Below are 18039 nucleotides of genomic sequence, written 5' to 3'. Positions count from 1 at the left end.
GATTTATAATGTTCACCTTTTAATGAAGTTTCAAGTTTTGTGGGTTTTTTCCTGCTTTTTACATTTTTTATACACCAAACTTTACTTTTTATTTCTGTAGTGTCCGGTTTTACCCACCCATTTGGGCCACGATGGGATGCATCTAAAGTGTAATAATAAATATCGTTGTGGAGAAGGAATTCAGTCTCGTTGAGGCAAGATATGACAACAAAATGACCATGACAAGAACTGTAAGTTAAACCTACGTATCACTATGTGATAAGTAGGTTTGTGAAAAGAATTTAACAAAATTATTATAACAGTTTTGGGTAAAACAAAAACTCTTTTGTTCCAACCCCAAAATTAAATGAATTTTTACCCAATCAGTTCTCAATGTAGTTTATACCATGATATCAACATAATATTTCAACAGTAGCTTTGGGCAAATTTGAATACAAATGCTTTAAAGACAGTGGACTTATTGGTAATTGTCAAAGACCAGTCTTCTCACTTTATCTCATCATAACAAACCTGTGGAAATTTGAGCTCAATTGGTCGTCAAAGTTGTGAGATAAGAATGAAAAAAAAACACCCTTGTCACAAGAAGTTGTGTGCTTTCAGATGTTTGATTTTGAGACCTCAAATTCTAAATCTGAGGTCTCAAAATCAAATTCGTGGAAAATTACTTCCTTCTCAAAAACTACTTCACTTCAGAGAGAGCAGTTTCTCAAAATGTTATATACTATCAACCTCTCCCCGATCCCAATTACTCGCTAGTACGGTTTTATGCTAATAATTATTTTGAGTAATTACCAGTAGTGTCCACTGCCTTTAAATTAAAGGTGTTTTACAGAATTGGTAAGAATCCAGACATCATTGTTTAGTTTTAGTCTGAAAGCTTACTGATTATGAAGAAAATCATATCTGAAAACCTAAAATAAACTCAACAGCTGATTTCAGATGTTGGAACCAAAATAAAAATCTGAATCTTGTCCACAACTTTTTCCTGCCCAACACAACGGATTAAGCCCAAATTTTCACAGGTTTGTTATTTCATGTACATGAATGATCACATAAAACACTCTCTGTGACTTTTTTGTCAGTCTCACCAATCATGCATAAATAACAAAACAGAGAAATTATCACTGATTGAAATAGTCACTTCAATAAACGTGAAATAGTATCAGTACTTTTCATTGTAACATTTTCTGCTAATTTAAGTCATTATATGCTTAGCAGATTAGCTTAGTACCTCAGCTTAGCACCTAAATGATCACTTGAACCATAGTTGTCTGAATATTGTACAATATGATCTTAGAGCAATATCTTTAAGCCTGATATAGTATTAGTACCTTTTATTGTAACCTTTTCTGGTAACTAAAGTCATTCTATGCTTAATATGGGAAACTTATAATGCGCCATGTCTGTCACAGGTGACACTCCTGGCACTCCTGGCTTAGCAAATTAGCTTAGTACCTCAGCTTAGCACCTAAATGATCACATGAACCATAGTTGTCTGAATATTGTCTTGTTGTGATCTTGGAGCACCGACTTGAAGTGTGATATAGTATATACTTTTGATCAAAACATTTTCTGCTAAGTAAAGTCATTTTATGCTTAGCATATTAGCCTAGGACCTTAGCTTTGCATCTCAATGATTCTTTGAACCACAGTTGTCTGAATATTGTCTCGTCATGATCTTTAAGCATGATATAATATTAGCACTTTTGATTGTAACCTTTTTTGCTAAGTAAATTAAATCTGTGCTTAGCAAATTAGCTTAGCACCTCAGCTTGGCACCTCAATAAACACTTAAACCACTGTTATCCAATTATTGTCTTGTCATGATCTTGGAGCATCGATTTGATGTGTGATATAGTATTAGTACTTGTGGTTGTAACCTTTTCTTCTAAGTAAATTCCCTCTATGCTTAGCAGATTAGCTGAGCACCTCAACTCAGCACTTCATCAATCACTTGATCAATAGTTGTCCGAATATTGTATCTTCATGATCTTAGAGCAAAATCATTTACTTTTGAAAGTAACCTTTTCTGCTAAGTAAAGTCACTCTATGCTTAGCAGATTAGCCTGGCTAGCACCTCAGCCTAGCAACTCAATAATAACTTGAACCATAGTTGTTCGAATATTGTCTCGTCATGATCTTGGAGCATCGGTTTGTGATACAGTATTAGTACTTTTGATCAGAACCTTTTTTGCTAAGTAAAGTCTCTCTATGCTTAGCACCTCAGCTTAGCACCTCAATGATCACTTGAACTACAGTTATTTACATATTGTCTCGTCATGATCTTGGAGCATCGATTTGAAGTGTTTCAGACAATGGTGCATCACTAACGTCATTAGTGTCTTTTTGTCCCTCCTCGATGGGCGTATTTGCCATCCAACTCAAGTATGTATTCCAGAATACAGCCACTAGATTTACTGCTAGGACCCTGGGTGAAAAAATTATGAAAAAGAAGAAGAAAAAATCAGTGAAATACAGAGGGTGTTTTAAATTGAAAAACTAAATGCAGAATCTATATAGGCAACAGCAATTAAGGAAATCTAAAAATTATTTTTTGTTCACACAGTATACAATGACAAACATCGGTGGAAGAGTGAAACCAGATTATATTATTTATCCCCAATGTAAATTTAACATCTTTAAATAACTACTTGTGTTGTTTTTAGAAATACACTTATCTACATGTATATCAAGGTGTGTTTGCAGCAAAAGCAAATATAATCAAATGTATTGTGCAACACAGTTACAACTGTGCAATTTGCAGCATTATTAAAGCTCCACTATTTTAAACAATAAATACAAAGTTTTATGATATTATATCTACAACTGTAATTGGATTAAAACAAACAGTGGGTTCAAATTACCAAACGTTTACAATATCTTTAAAGGAACACGCTGCCTTGGATCGGTCGAGTTGGTCTTTGTTTGTAACCGTTTTTTATAAAATGCCAAAAAACTATGGGTAGAAAGATGCTGTAAAAGTAGAATACAATGATCCACACAAACATGTCTCAAAATTGCACGGTTTTCCTTTTACCTCGTCAACTAACACGGTCGTCCATTTATTTATGGGAGTCAAATTGTTTACTGCCGACGTGTTAGTTTGCAAAGTCAAAATAAAACCACGCAATTTCGAGGCAAACTTGTGTGGATCATTGTTTTCTACTTTTAGAGCATCTTTCTACCCATATGCATTTTATAAGTTACAAACGCTTTTTATAGACCAACTCGTCCGATCCAAGGCAAGGTGTTCCTTTAAGTTTCAAAGCAAGTTCCCCAAAAGAGTGCAACTTGAAGCAAAAGCAAAATTTCTAAAAAATTTAAATGCAGTTTGTAATAATCTGAAAATGACATCTTAAAGGAACACGTTGCCTTGGATCGGACGAGTTGGTCAAAACAAAAGCGTTTGTAACCGTTTTTTATAAAATGCATATGGTTGGAAAGATGTTTTAAAAGTAGAATACAATGATCCACACAAGTTTGCCTCGAAATTGCGTGGTTTTCCTTCTACTGTGCGAACTAACATGGTCGGCCATTTATGGGAGTCAAAATTTTGACCCCCATAAATGGCCGACGTCTTAGTCGACGAGGTAAAATGAAAACCACGCAATTTCGAGGCATGTTTGTGTGGATCATTGGATCATTGTATTCTACTTTTACAACATCTTTCTACCCATATGCATTTTATAAAAAACGGTTACAAACGCTTTTCAAAGACCAACTCGACCGATCCAAGGCAACGTGTTCCTTTAAAGTAACTTACCTGTGTTGTAGTGGGACAAAGTAGAAGTTGACAAGTTGCACAGCAGGCCAGACCTGTAAAGAATTGTTCAATGTTTAAAGCCGTGTTCCAACTGGACTTTTTCTTCCGCTGCCATGCGGAAAGTTATCGTGACTGGCTACTGTTTGTTCCCACCTGGTCTTATATACAGCGACATTTGCAAAGCATTTTACAGCGTAGTCGCAGTAGGTTTACAGTGCAGAGCTGTTCCCATTGGACTTTTTAGGGGCCCTGTTAAGTTACCTTTGCTACGCGGAAGTCTTTCGCGAATCACGACCACTTTCAGCCTGTTTGTTTTAAAACAACGCAAACTCTTTTTTAATATGATCGTTTCATTTTTTTCTGTGTATCATAGATTCAAGACAAAAAGAGATTTGAAAAGGCCCGTCTTTTAGGAAAGGCTTTGGTAATAAATATTTAAACAAAAATTAAATACTAAATTTGAGGTTGATAGTTAACGCTTGGGTAAAACAATGAGAAAAAAAACTTTTTGGGAGGAGTGTAAATCTGAGTGTTGGCTCTGTAAAGAGCTGGCGCGAGGAGAATAATTACAGCAATATTTAGTTTTATATATCGCTTTTTCACAGGGTGTTACAAAGCGCTCAAAGGCAACAATGCGCTACTCGGCTAAATCAATCACAAGTAGGCCTGGGCGAATTATTCGAATATCCGGTTAATGGCGAAAAGGTTTCCCTATCCGTAACCGCGAATGCCTTTTTTTTCTTAACCGGATATCCGCAATGGGCGCAAATACCTATTTATAAACCGGATAGTTCTGTAATTACAACCAAGTAACCGGATATTCTTTAAAATCCGAATATCCGCGGACGTCGGGCGACAACGGATATAAATGTTTCGTCTGAATCCTTATGAAACTTCTATTAAGACAGCATAAAGCAGCATAAATTAAGTATTTAACTATGCTCACCTCCGTGAAGAGTTAAAACAATGACATTTCTGACGTAATTTGTTCAAAGATTACAAAGTTTTCCTTCACGTAGAGTCAATCACGATCAAAAGAAAAAGCAAATCGCCATCTTTAAATTAGATCCGGTCATTTTTATGAATGAACCGCGTGACACTGTCTAAAACAAATATCAATCAAAAAAATAGCAAAAAAATATTTTTTTTAATTTTTTTTTAATAGCGCCCTCTAGCGGCGAAAAAACTATCCGAATATCCGGTTAATTTCGGATAGTTGGCCAGCGGTATCCGAATAACAAAATTTCACTACATGGTTGACCCGTAAGTTTACTAGTTGTAGTTGCTTCTTATTCTCCACACCATGCAAATCTTCAAACATCACTAATAAAATTGTGCTTACCTTGTAGTTGGTGAGTAAAGTCGTCTTAAAATCCTGTAACAAAACAAAGAAAAATCAAGAAGATTCAACAAATTATACAAAGATTTACGCATATCGCCCATTTTCATGAAGAGCCTTAGTTGTCAAAAAACATAATTGAGTTATACATTTCACAGGAACATTGCTTAACTTACAACTGCAAATCTACAAGACCAAAGCACTGGCTTGCAAGAAGGGCCCAAGCTACTGCTTGCAGTTTAGGACCCAATGATTTGGGTTTGAAATAAGATATTATCAATTAGAGAGGGACTTTGAACCTGATACTACACAACCGTGCCGGTGCTCTGCAAACTGATGTAATGTCAGCCCCCTCCCAATTTCTGTTTTTGGTAAAGTTACACACAAATGTGTGCAAGTTTTTGAGTCCAACGCAACAAAAACTGTTGGCGTGGAGCGATACCAACGCGTGTGATGCAATGACTTACTAATAGTTCTGCACTTACTTATACATGAGGGACTCAGACAGACAGGGACTCAGACTCAGTGTGGAGGACTTGGACTCAAGACTCCGGCAACAGGGACACAACCAACAGGGGCACAAACTCGGTGGGGGTGGACTCAGACTTGGACCTAGACTTAAACACGGAGGCTGACAACAGGGACTCAAACTCTTTGGGAAGGATTTGGACTCAGACTTTGGCAACAGGGACACGAACTCGGTGGGGTGGACTCAGACTTGGACCTAGACTAAAACACGGAGGCAGACAACAAGGACTCAAACTCTTTGGGAAGGATTTGGACTCGGACTTTGGCAACAGGGACATGAAGTCAGTGGGGCGGACTCAGACTTTGACCTAGACTTAAACACGGAGGCAGACAACAGGGACTCAAACTCTTTGGGAAAGACTTGACTCTGACTATGGCAACAGGGACTCGGTCGGGAGGACTCGGACAACAGGGACTCGGTTGGGAGGACTCGGACTTGAATAACAGGGATACTCGGTAGGGAGGACTAGGAATCGAAGATAGACAACTGGAACTTGGACGTGGTGAGGAGGATTCAGACTCTGACAACAGGAACATGAACAAGGTGGGAAGGTCTTGGACCCAGATATAGACAACAGGGACACAGACTTGGTGGAAAAGGACTCGGACTTTGACAACAGGGTTGTGAACTCAATGGACAGAATTCTGGCTCATACTCAGACAACAGGGACACAGACTTGATGGGTCGGACTTGGACAACAGGGATACAGACTTTGTGGATCGGACTGGGTCAACAGGGACACAGAATCAGTGGGGAGAACTTGGACAAAGACATGGACAACAGGGACACGGACCTGGTGGAAAAGGACTCGGACTTTGACAACAGGTTTATGAACTTGATAAAAAGGATTCTGGCTCAGACTCAGACAACAGGGACACAGACTTTGTGGGTCGGACTTGGACAGCAGGGACACAGACTTGGTGGGTCGGACTTAGCAACAGGGACACAGAATCAGTTGGGAGAACTTGGACAAAGACTTGGACAACAGGGAAACGGACCTGGTGGAAAAGGACTCGGACTCGGACTTTGACAACAGGGTTATGAACTCGATGGACAGGATTCTGGCTCATACTCAGACAACAGGGACTCAGACTCAGTGGGGTTGACTCACTCTCGGACTCAGACAACAGGGACACTGACTCGATGGGTCGTCTACGGACTTTGACAACAGGAACATGGACTTGGTGGGGAGGACCCAAACTCGGATATTAGGGACTCACACTCGGTGGGAAAGACTCACACTCGGACTCATACAACAAGGAATGGAACTACACAAATTGAGTCAATGCTTTAAAAAACTGCTAGTACCTTTTTTAGTTTGTCTCGGACATTTTGTATTGATAGTCCACTTGTCAAGCCAATGTACGAGAAGAATGTAGTGATGAACAACGGAGCCATCACAGACTAAAGGAGAAAACAGAAGAAACAGATACTTGTGAAAACAGTTTGGGTGCACATGGTTAAAACAGTACATGAGTCAATTAATTAATTTCATACTCAATTTTATCATGTTGGGCAGAGGGAATTATTCTTTGGTCTGTCATTGACACTAAAAGGCAGTGTACACTATTGGTAATTGTCAAAGACTAGCCTTCACAGTTGGTGTATCTCAACATATGCATAAAATAACAAACCTGTGAAAATTTGAGCTCAATCGATCATCAAAGTTGCGAGATAATAATGAAAGAAGAAAACACCCTGGTCACACGAAGTTGTGTGCGTTTATATGGCTGATTTCGAGACCTCAAGTTCTAAACTTGAGGTCTCGAAATCAAAATTTCTCGAAAACTATGGCACTTCAGAGGGAGCCATTTCCCACAATGTTTTATACCATCAACCTCTCCCCATTACTCGTTACCAAGAAAGGTTTTATGCTAATAATTATTTTGAGTAATTACCAATAGTGTCCACTGCCTTTAAGCTGTTGGATGTGAGAAAAAGCAAATGTTTACAAAATTCACTGTACCTGATCAATGGCGACCATTTTAAGGACTCTGATAGTGCCTGCTCCTTTAACCAGTCGGTCTAACGTTGAAAACCACGTAAAGAGGAGTGGTCCCTAAATTGAAAAACAAAAAAACCATTCACATAAATCAAAGAACAGATTTACCAATCGCTGCATCAGTTGTCGACTTCACGGAAGTGTCGTGGCTGAGCGGTTAAGAGCACCGATAAAACTCTGGTGTTTCTGATCAGAGTGTGGGTTCGAATCCTCAGCTGTGTGACACTTATGTCCTTAAGGAAGCCACTTGACCATTGCTTCGTCCTTCGGATGGGACGTAAAGCCGTCGGTCCCATGTGTTATGTAACGCATGTAAAAGAACTCAGTGCATGCACTTATCGAAAAGAGAAGGGGTTCGCCCCGGTGTTCCTGGCTGTGGCTGCTGTATGTGCCGTAACACCGTGTAAACCATTACATGGTGTGCTAAGGATTAGGTCTCATAATTTCAAAATCTTCGTCCCACTCACCTTGCAGTAAAAATAATTGGCGCTTTGTATCCTTTGGAAAAGGTGCGTTATAGATATGTTTATTATTGTATTATTATTATTATTATTATTATTATTATTATTATTATGGTTGCAAACCCGTAGGTTACAACAAACTAGGAAAACATTTTGGGGTCCCATCAGCCGACCGAAGAGTACACAGGCACTATATTCAAATCCACTGTGATATAACTGCAACGATTCTTTGTTCCAAAAACTGTGATCATACATTTTTTTTCTCTTTTCTTGTTTTTGCTTAAAGCCAGTGCACACTATTGGTAAATACTCAAAATAATTATTGGCATAAAACCTTTCTTGGTGACGAGTAATGGGGAGAAGTTGATGGTAAAAAACAAGTAATTTTCCACGAATTTGATTTCAAGACCTCAGATTTAGAACTTGAGGTCTCAAAATCAACCATCTAAATGCACACAACTTTGTGTGACAAGGGTTATTTTTCTTTCATTATTATCTCGCAAGTTCGATGACTGATTGAGCTAAAATTTTCACAGGTTTGTTATTTTATGCATATGTTGAGATACACCACTGTGAAGGCTAGTCTTTGACAATTACCAAAAGTGTCCACTGCCTTTAAATACTTTAAATCTATTTTTATATTTTAACTAGATTTAGATTTCCAATAAATATAATAGATAACTTTTGTGATAGATTGATAATATAAAGGGGTGTGTAGCTAACTAAAGGGCAAATGGTTATCGGTTATCGATGAAATGGTTATTTTGTAGAGTGTCGTGGCCGAGCGGATAAGAGCACCGAGCTCAAGCTCTGGTGCTTCTGTTCAGCAGAGTGTGGGTTCGAATCCCGGTCGTGACACTATCTTGTGTCCCTGAGCAAGACACTTAACTATAATTGCTTCTCTCCACCCAGGGGTAAATGGGTACCTATGAGGGCAAAGATGGTTCTTGTGATTGATTTAGCCGAGTAGCGCGTATTAATGTTGCACAGGCTGCATACTCCCCACCAGGGAGCTGAGATGGTTTAAGGAATGAGTTAAGGCCCAGTGACCAGGGGTAATAATGTGAAGCGCTTTGAGACGCCCTGCGGGTGTGAAAAGTGCTATATAAAAACGAGTTATTATTATTATTTTTATACTTCATTGACAATGTTTAAACTTTGCAAACAGGAAAAACTAAGGGGCAAAGTTTGCCTCTGTTGCCCCTGGTCTTGGCGTTGGTATCAAAAGTCTCTGATATGAAGTGCCTTTTTAAAATGAAAATGGTCTTGCCCCGAGCCCCTCTCAAAGTTGAAATCCCAGGCCTGCAAGCACACAAAATAAAACTTGATATGAAGAAGCCCTTACCCCAATGATTAGCCCAAAGGAAGCCTGTCTCACTGTCCTGATTACATTATGATTCTTCAATCCGGCTTTCTCAACCACCTGTTGTGAGACGATGTCACCAACACCCATAAGAACACCTGAAAATTAGAGATTATTATTATTACATAAATTCAGTTTGAGGCCTTGAATTTCATTCTTCAAGGCTTAAAGGGGCACAGCAATTTTCCTCAGGCCTGATACTTTACGGAGGCAACAAAGGTGATTGCCTCCGTGTTCCCTGGTCATTGCCTTGGCGCCCTTGAAATGCTCCAGTACAAATTTGCAATTTCATCATAGGGTGCCCTTTACCAAGAAAATGCCCTGGTGCCCTTGCCCTTTAAAAAACGAAGCAGACAGCCCTGTATGAGGAAAACCATTTACACCGATGTGTCCTAGCACTGAGCACTGTATACATGGTATACTCCGAGTACTCCCCTGCCCCCCCCCCCCCCAACACACCTTCGGCTCGGGCCTTTATCCCACAGCCGCCGACCCTGCCTAATTTAAACGGCCGTAGAAGAACTAGTTGCTACCCTTTTATTCCCTTATTAATGAACGTCACACAATCATTTAGAATGTCTAAGTTGTTTTCACTTACACGTATTCATCATCTGTGCTTTCAGTGGATGTGCCTGAAGAAACCTTGTGTACGTCTGCCATAATCTCAACATCTTGATTCCTCTTCAAAGTACCTGTCATAAATAAAAAGTATAAAACAAACCATTTCTTAGAATTAAATACCTACATCAACATCTATGATATATTCAAAGCCTTTTCAGCATCTAGACAAAGTGAGATGACAATGAAGAAATTTCAATCTTAGAAGTGGGAGGAATACCCCAGAGAATTGTACCAGGGAAAACTAGGAAAACCCACGAAGTCAAGTACATGTAGGGGATAACTTTCCACCACTTTTTCACTCATTTTTACAAAAAGGGATATATCAATCAGGTAAATTAGATACTATATTATTTTATTTTGAATGAAAAAGTGGTGGCGCCATACGGAAACTGTTCCCATGTAGGGACTGAAAAACCCAAATCCACAGTGCCCCCGGTAGGATTCGAACCAAGATCCCAGTCGCAGTGGTGAGTGGAAGGCGAGGCAAGACACCATTGCGCCAACCTGACTTCCCTCCCTTTTATACTTTTATGTAGTAAAAAAAAGAAGAGTTTGCTTTTTTTAAACTAAGCAACAGGTTAGTTGCGATAACGTAACCCTACTCCCGACAACCGCCAGGAGGAGGGTTACACTATCGCAACTAGCAACAGGAAAGCAGGACAAGTTAGCTTTGGTTACTTATTAGAATACGCCCCCCCCCCCTACTCAACAGGCCAAGCAAAGGCCAGGGATCTCATCATTGGATTTTGAGGTAAATTAGACAATTTATTTCATATCAATCAAATGAAAAAGTGGTGATGCCAGACAGAAACTTTTCCACAAGGTTCCTGTGTATTTTTGTTATTACTTATCATTTAATGACTTGCAATCACAAGGTTGTGGGTTCGAATCCCCCACCCAGCTTACCGCTGATTTCACATGTGAATGACTGAATTTAATAAAATATTGTCGTCTACACTGAATCAATGTTTGCGAGAGAGATTGGCTGTTGCCAGCTTGGTGTTTATATGCCTTGTGTGAGTTTGCCGAGTTCCCGTGATGGGAAGATCATTCAAACAAACAAACAAACAAACAAACGGACAATAACAAACAACTCACACTCGATCAAAAAGTCGCACCTACCTTCTATTTTTCACCTTTTTTACCAAAACAACCAATCACACGTGAAATATATAGCGCCCTCAAGCGTCATGTACATCACCTGACCAACCCGAAGTGATCGTGTACATGATCGAGTAATATGATCAAAAATTGTTGATTGTTTTGATCCAAATCCAGTATTAATTACCCCTCATGTAAGGCTATGTGAAGTTGAAGTACAGACAACCTACATGGTAAGGTATGCTGCTTTTGATCTGTAGGTTTATTCCTATCCGATTGTTTGGTGGAGCCAGAAATATTAAATTTAAAACAATAGAGTGAAATTATCCAGCCTTTTTCGCTTCGTTGATCAGTGTGTATGAAATGCCCGCGCATTTCCGATCTTGCGCACATTTTATATTGAAACACAAGAACCAGTTGTGAAACTGCGCGAATACAACGTGCGAAATGGATGGCAGTAAAATGCGCGACTATCCATGAGAGCATTAGTGCACAGTGGTGTAGAAATGCGCACTCCTGAATGCGAATGAAGTTTCAAGTTGGCAAAACCCTCCTCAAGAACTTAATTCAAGCAAGATTAATTGGTTGGATTGTACCCATAAACGGCAGCCATAGGTAGACCCCCAATAGAAAACTCTACCTCCATGCTTCTACCTCCACGCTTCAACCTCCACCATGCCAAACCCAAAAGCAATAAATGCATTTTTTTACTTTTGCTTTTTGGGGATTGATTGATGCTAAATATAAAATAATTGATTTGAATGTACTTAAATAATTTATTGTAATATAATTCTTGTTGTAAGAATAATATTCATAAATATAAGATAATATTCATCATGGACTCCTTAGCAAATAAAGGAAGAGATTAAGAAGGATCCCATTTCATTCCCAGCCAATAGACAATAGACAACATCATTAAAAAAGTACAGACATCAATTCATTTCATGGATCCAATCTGGGTTTTGTTTTTATATGTGTAATAATAATGACTGTTCAATTTCAATTCAAGTGTAACCTGATCCAGTGTAACTGTAAGGTGTGTTTTGATTGTGAGTGAGTTACATTATTTGTTGTCCAATGTCTGAAATAACTTGTCACTTTTTTTACAGGTGTACTTTTCTCATCAGAATGCCACGGTGGTTTGAGTTTAACTGGATGCTATCATCATAATGGGTGTGACCTCCTTCCCCTACCAAAGGAATTCTGTACCTTCTGTTGGATGATTGATGCAACATAAAAAACAAAACATGGAATCGGAGAAGTTTGATGAATGGCACGGTAACCTAGTCAGGTCTTTCACCGAAGAGTTAAGCGATGAGCAACGATGCTCGGTCCTTGACAATCTCATTGCAGCCAGCGGTGCCAGCCAGCTTCGGTTTCTCTCCACCAAGCTCGAAGGTCTTGTGAAACGAGACTTCTTACGTCTCCTCCCGGTAGAGCTCGGGAATTACCTCCTAGCCTGGTTGGACGCCGAGACTCTGTGTCGATGCTGCCTCGTTAATAAACAATGGAACAAAATGGTGAATGAGTGTGGCCAGGCCTGGCAGAACGCCTGCTGTCGGCTTGGGTTGAACGCCACTGAGCTGGAGTTACGTCTGGATCAGAACGGACGAGATTGGAAGGCTGCTTATAGGGACTTTGTGTTGAGGCTTAGACAGCTACGAGAGGGATGTGCATTTGATAGTTTGACATTAAGGGGACACAGTGCCAGGGTGTATGCTCTGCATTATCGAAATGGACAATTGGCCTCAGGTAATTTGATTAAATTGCACGAATCTACAAATTGGTTAATCAAGACGCTTGAAGTGACAGAAACAATTTAAGACAGGTTTTTTTTTAATTTGACTCTCGGCTGAAAAAGCCGCGCGGCCGGGTGCATTTTTGACTCAAGTTATTTATTTCTAAATGCAAATTTTGAGAGTAAAATGGTTATTAACCGGTATCTACGATGTCTATTTGGCCATAAAAAGGTAATAGTTGATATATTAAGATCATCCTTTATTGGCTGTTTAAGTTCAGTGCTCTTAACCGCTAGAGTACGACACGACATGCCATTTATAGCACTATTTACAATGAGGAAATTAAATGCCTCTAGCTACTGCGCACTCGGTGGTCTAGTTGGTAAGACATCTTCTCTAGATTGGCAAAGTTCATGGGTTTGAATCTCACCCGAGTAATCTGCTGTGAATTTTCTTCACAGAATTCAGGGAAAGTACAGAGTATACAGTGTCTTTATGCAGTCTAGTAACACATTAGCAAATTTGGAAATTCCAGACTTCACCTCCTCCGAAAATTCTCACCAAAACAACTGAAATGATCCCTTCATTTAAAATCTTAGTCATGTCAGTGTTGCATTTAGTTTGCCTGTACTCTTTGAACAAAATGAATTTGCTGTTTACAGTTTATCATCAAATTGTTAGAGACTGTAAAAAAATAGTACCACATTTAGCACATTTGGAAATACCAGGCTACACATAATAGTAACAAATTCTTTTATAGCACATTTCACAATGACCGTATCAATGCGCTTTACATTAGTGCCCTGGTCATTTGGCCAATTACATACCTTTAATCTTTCTCAACTCCCTCGGGAATATACAGCCCGAGCTGCCGTGGCGCTCCAAAAGCTTTTTTATTCACAATATCAACCTGTACCCTCGCAGGTACCCATTTATACCCCTGGCTGAAGAGAAGCAATAAGAGTAAAGTATCTTGCTCAAGGACACAAGTGTCACGACCGGGATTCGAACCCACACTCTGGTGACTTAACCACCAGAACTTGAATTCAATGCTCTTAACCACTCGGCCATGACACTCTGCATGAAGACTTACTACAACTCCTCGCCAAAATTCTCACCAACACAACTAAAACGGTTTCTTCATTCCTTATACATGTTTAACACTCAGGATCCGATGATCGTAACTACACAAAAGCTTGCCCCGAACATTGTTACGTACATGTAGCAACTGTCTCTAACTTGTGATCAAGCACATCATGGTACCAGACAATACATGTATACAAATTCTAGGCTACACATTACGGCTTACTACACCTCGCCAAAATTCTCACCAACACAACTAAAACGATTTCTTCATTCCTTATACATGATTAACAGGATCTGATGATCTAACAGCCCGGCTGTGGGATGTTTCCACCGGCCAGTGTCTCAAAGTACTCCAGACTCACACCTGTGCTGACATCAAGTTTGACGACAACAAACTCATCACAGCTTCGTTTGATAATACAGTGGCCTGTTGGGATTGGGAGACTGGAACCAGACTTCAGAGGTTCTCTGGTCACACTGGGGCAGGTAAAACACATCCTTAAAAGGATGATTACTTCCTAACACAACTCTCAACCAGGAATGTAATGCTAAATCCCATGCAGGCCTTGAACTTCGCTCTTTAAGGGCAACAGCAATTTCCCTCTTGTAAGTGTCACCTCCATGAGAAAACCTTGTACAGGAACCTTGCATCTAGGGCACCACAGCAAAAGCACAGGGCACCCCTGGCAATTGCTGTGGGTTATTTTGAGGCCTGCCCATGGTTAGAAACTCGGTAATGCAAAGGCCAATTAAAATTGTATTATTGAACTGATCAAAAGCAGTCAATCTGACAGCTGACAAGTATTGCACACCAACATTACACTTGTGTAGAGTGCACAGACATGCACCTACAGGTGTACCCTGCTACGCTTTGTTACAAAGAGGGACAGAAGGTACTGGAATTTTGTTCGTAATCTTCCTTTTCTGGGGGTTATTTCGAAAATCCCAGACCCGAACTTTTGTCCTGAAGTGGTTATAACACTGATTTTAATGATATTCTGATCTATGTAGTTTCAATTGTTGTAAAAGTATCTTAACGGTTTTTTGTTTTAGTGTTTAGCATTGATTATAGCGACAAGCTGGACCTGTTAGTCAGTGGCTCAGCGGATACCACAGTCAAGCTATGGTGCTTGAGCGATGGCGCACTGTTGAACACACTACATGGACATTGTGACTGGGTCACTCAAGTAAGCATTAATCAAGATTATGCACAAAAACTTCCTTAGCACAAACACTTTTACTTAGCAAAAATAGGTTACCAGCGGAAAAAACATTAAAAGAAAACATTCCGTGTGATGTGATATACATGTAAAAAGAACCCAGTGCACTTACCGCTAAGAGAAGGGGTTGGACCCAGTGTTCCTGATTTGATTGGCTGCATATTGCGCCACAGCACGTTGTAAACCATCACATGGTGCTATGTAAAGAAATTTGTCTCAGACATACATCTACTTCAAAACTTAGCTATTGTGAAAAATCTTGACTTGGGTCAGTGGATATTTTGACGCCTGATTCCAACTTCTGCTGAAACAATGAATGTAATCGACGATTTTTGTTTGTCTACAGGTGATTCTACACGAAGCATGTGTTGACTCCGAGTTTTTCAGTGCCGGTGAGCCTGTTCTTCTTACAATGGACAAAGCAGAAATAAAGGTGATGAACTTTTACTTGACAAAAACAACAAGAAATTCACTGTGAACTCCAGAACTACATAACTACGCAAAAGCTTGCCCCGAATCATGTGACATACATGTAGCAACTGTCTCTATAGTCTGGTGAATTCAAAATTTAAGTGGTAACTTGTGATCAAGCACGTCATTGTACCAGACAATATTCAAATCTAACATGCATATTCCAGAAATCTACTCCGCTGCAGAAGAATAAATAGTAAGACAAGCTCTCAAGAACTATTCTACACAGCAAAGTAGATGCATACAAAATGGTATTACCACAAACAGACAAACTGAATACCTCACCATGCAACAAATAGCACTAACACATTCATCCAGATGCACAAGTTTAAACCCAGCTTTATTCAATTTGTCTTCATTCAACCCAAACTTTTTACCTGACTTCACTTTTCTTTCTTTGAAAAAATCACCAGGTTTGGAATTTGAAGAACAGCGATGAGTCACAGTGCATCAGAACATTGACATCACCAAGCACAATGGCCATCCATACTCAAACCTTCCTACCGAGGCTACAGTTTTATGGAGCCCATGTAGCGTGTGCCTCGGATATCGGCATCTTGGTCTGGAGTTTCCAAACATTTGAGTTGACAAAGTAAGTTTTATTTTGAGTACATCAACTTTGAACATTGTCTAGCTTTGTGTGTTTGGTTGATTTAAATGGCTTTTCGTCCCATCCAAAGGGTGAAGCAATCACAGTTAGGTGTCTTGCTTAGGCAGCTGATCTCTCAAAGAGCTAGAATTAATTCCATCTCGAGTTAGTTAGGACGAGTAACTCGTCCTAATACATGTACATGTAGGATGGGCTCAACGCGTCCGAATGTCTATGGATACAGAACTTTACTCGTCCTAAGTCCTAAGATTAATCCTAAGTCAGGAAGAGATTGGTGAAATCGACGGATGGACACAAGTATCAAGACCAAAACTCAAACCCATAGTTTGTTGATCAGAAACACCAGAGCTTGAGTTCAGTGTGATTGACCGCTCAGCTACAACAAGCCATCGCCATGTAGTAAATGTAGTAAGGGCAACACATGACGACTCCATAGACAGGCAACAGAATAAACAGAGAAAACACATTAACAATGGGGGGAAAATTACACAGGAAAAGAAAAACCCCGGAGAAAATGGAAACAAAGCATTTAGTATGAGCGAAAGGACAAAACACAGACACCCCACTGAAACAGAGATGCAAGCCTAAAAACTGATAACCTCAAATGCAGACCAAACCAACCAAGACAAGACAAAAAGAAATTGTGGCAATGCTAAGAGCAAAACAAAGCAAAACTTGACTAACAATTATCTGGTGAGCGAATAGGCAGCAATCTTTCTCTTTTTTTTTTTTTCCCTCAGACTCATCCCGTACGCCGACTCCAGCAACCTCATCCTCCTTGGCATCTGCTCTGCCTTCACTCTCCTCCTTGATCATCAATTCCTCCGTCTCCTCAACACCCAGACCCACGAGGTCATCTCCTCATGGCGCCTACCAGCCTACCGCCGCTCCAAACGAGGCTCTAACTTCGTAGCCGGTGCCGTCCAATGGTTGGAAGGTCTGAGGTTGGAGGCCGAGGAAGGCCTGGTGTTTGCAACGAGTATGACGGACCACAGCTTGCATCTAGTACGTTGGAGGCAGCCAGTCGAGGGTAAAGAGCTGAGGTGACGTTAAAACATCCAGAGACCGAAAATCTGGGATTACATTGTGCAGCTTTCAGTGCTATTTGCTTAAAACACAACGTCTCCCTGTAACTTTTCTGAAATAGTATACAATGTTTTTCCTTTGTAAAATGTAATCCCACAGAATATTGTAATCAAAGTTTGGATGCTTGTGGCACATCATAATTCAAGATGTGACATCACATGTTCACAAAAGAGCAACTAAGCCTTGACTTCCTGCAGGATTGATTTGTAGACGGCTCAATTGCACTCCGTAATTTTAATTCAACTTTTGATATGATGAAAGGGGGCACAAAATAAAGTAACTATTTCCATTTCATAGTGCTGATAACCATAAGCACTTAAATAGGCATGCCAATCTTTCAGTGCTTATTACTGCATGAAAATGAATGACGTATCAATGCTAATCCATGGTGAATGCGCTAAGCTGAAGCTGTCTGCTTAATTTTCTTTCTAACCTGTCAAATAAGATAACGATAAATAGTTAATGGTCTGACGTTTCGGACCTGCAGAGACTTTCTCAACAACACAATAAACATAAACAAGTTTACTGGTGTAATAGAAACAGTCGAGTGAAAATGTGTGATAGAGATGAAAGCACATAGAGAAAACAGGGGGATGACAAAGAAGGGGGTTTGGGGGAAGGGGCTGGTTTGAAACACACAGAGAAAGC

At 39.8% G+C, this 18039-nt stretch overlaps 2 protein-coding genes across 6 annotated transcripts; one reads left to right on the top strand and one right to left on the bottom strand.

The window, feature by feature from the left end:
* Positions 1-315: 315 nt before the first annotated feature.
* On the bottom strand, positions 316-11261 carry LOC139949742 (mitochondrial inner membrane protein Mpv17-like). Of its 4 annotated transcripts, none has more exons than XM_071948267.1 (8): positions 11201-11261; positions 10056-10149; positions 9440-9555; positions 7598-7690; positions 6940-7035; positions 5106-5138; positions 3764-3816; positions 316-2428 (listed from the first exon to the last, which is right to left on the bottom strand). In XM_071948267.1, exons 2-8 carry the CDS (start codon positions 10126-10128, stop codon positions 2278-2280), a joined length of 615 nt encoding a protein of 204 aa, XP_071804368.1. In that variant the 5' UTR covers positions 10129-10149; positions 11201-11261; the 3' UTR covers positions 316-2277. The 4 variants fall into 4 exon arrangements, with proteins under 4 accessions (XP_071804368.1, XP_071804369.1, XP_071804370.1 ...); XM_071948268.1 differs by having other exon boundaries at positions 11177-11204; XM_071948269.1 differs by lacking the exon at positions 11201-11261 and adding an exon at positions 10985-11022.
* On the top strand, positions 11260-18017 carry LOC139949739 (F-box/WD repeat-containing protein 2-like). Of its 2 annotated transcripts, none has more exons than XM_071948257.1 (7): positions 11260-11412; positions 12289-12931; positions 14296-14490; positions 15058-15191; positions 15571-15657; positions 16109-16287; positions 17046-18017. In XM_071948257.1, exons 2-7 carry the CDS (start codon positions 12406-12408, stop codon positions 17350-17352), a joined length of 1428 nt encoding a protein of 475 aa, XP_071804358.1. In that variant the 5' UTR covers positions 11260-11412; positions 12289-12405; the 3' UTR covers positions 17353-18017. The 2 variants fall into 2 exon arrangements, with proteins under 2 accessions (XP_071804358.1, XP_071804359.1); XM_071948258.1 differs by having other exon boundaries at positions 11260-11417.
* The last annotated feature ends 22 nt before the right edge of the window (positions 18018-18039 follow it).

The sequence above is a fragment of the Asterias amurensis genome, chromosome 17 (genome assembly GCF_032118995.1).
Source record: "Asterias amurensis chromosome 17, ASM3211899v1".
Taxonomy (NCBI): Eukaryota; Metazoa; Echinodermata; class Asteroidea; order Forcipulatida; family Asteriidae; genus Asterias; species Asterias amurensis.
The sequence above is the reverse complement of the archived record's forward strand: the minus strand, read 5'-3'. Positions and strand labels throughout refer to the sequence as shown.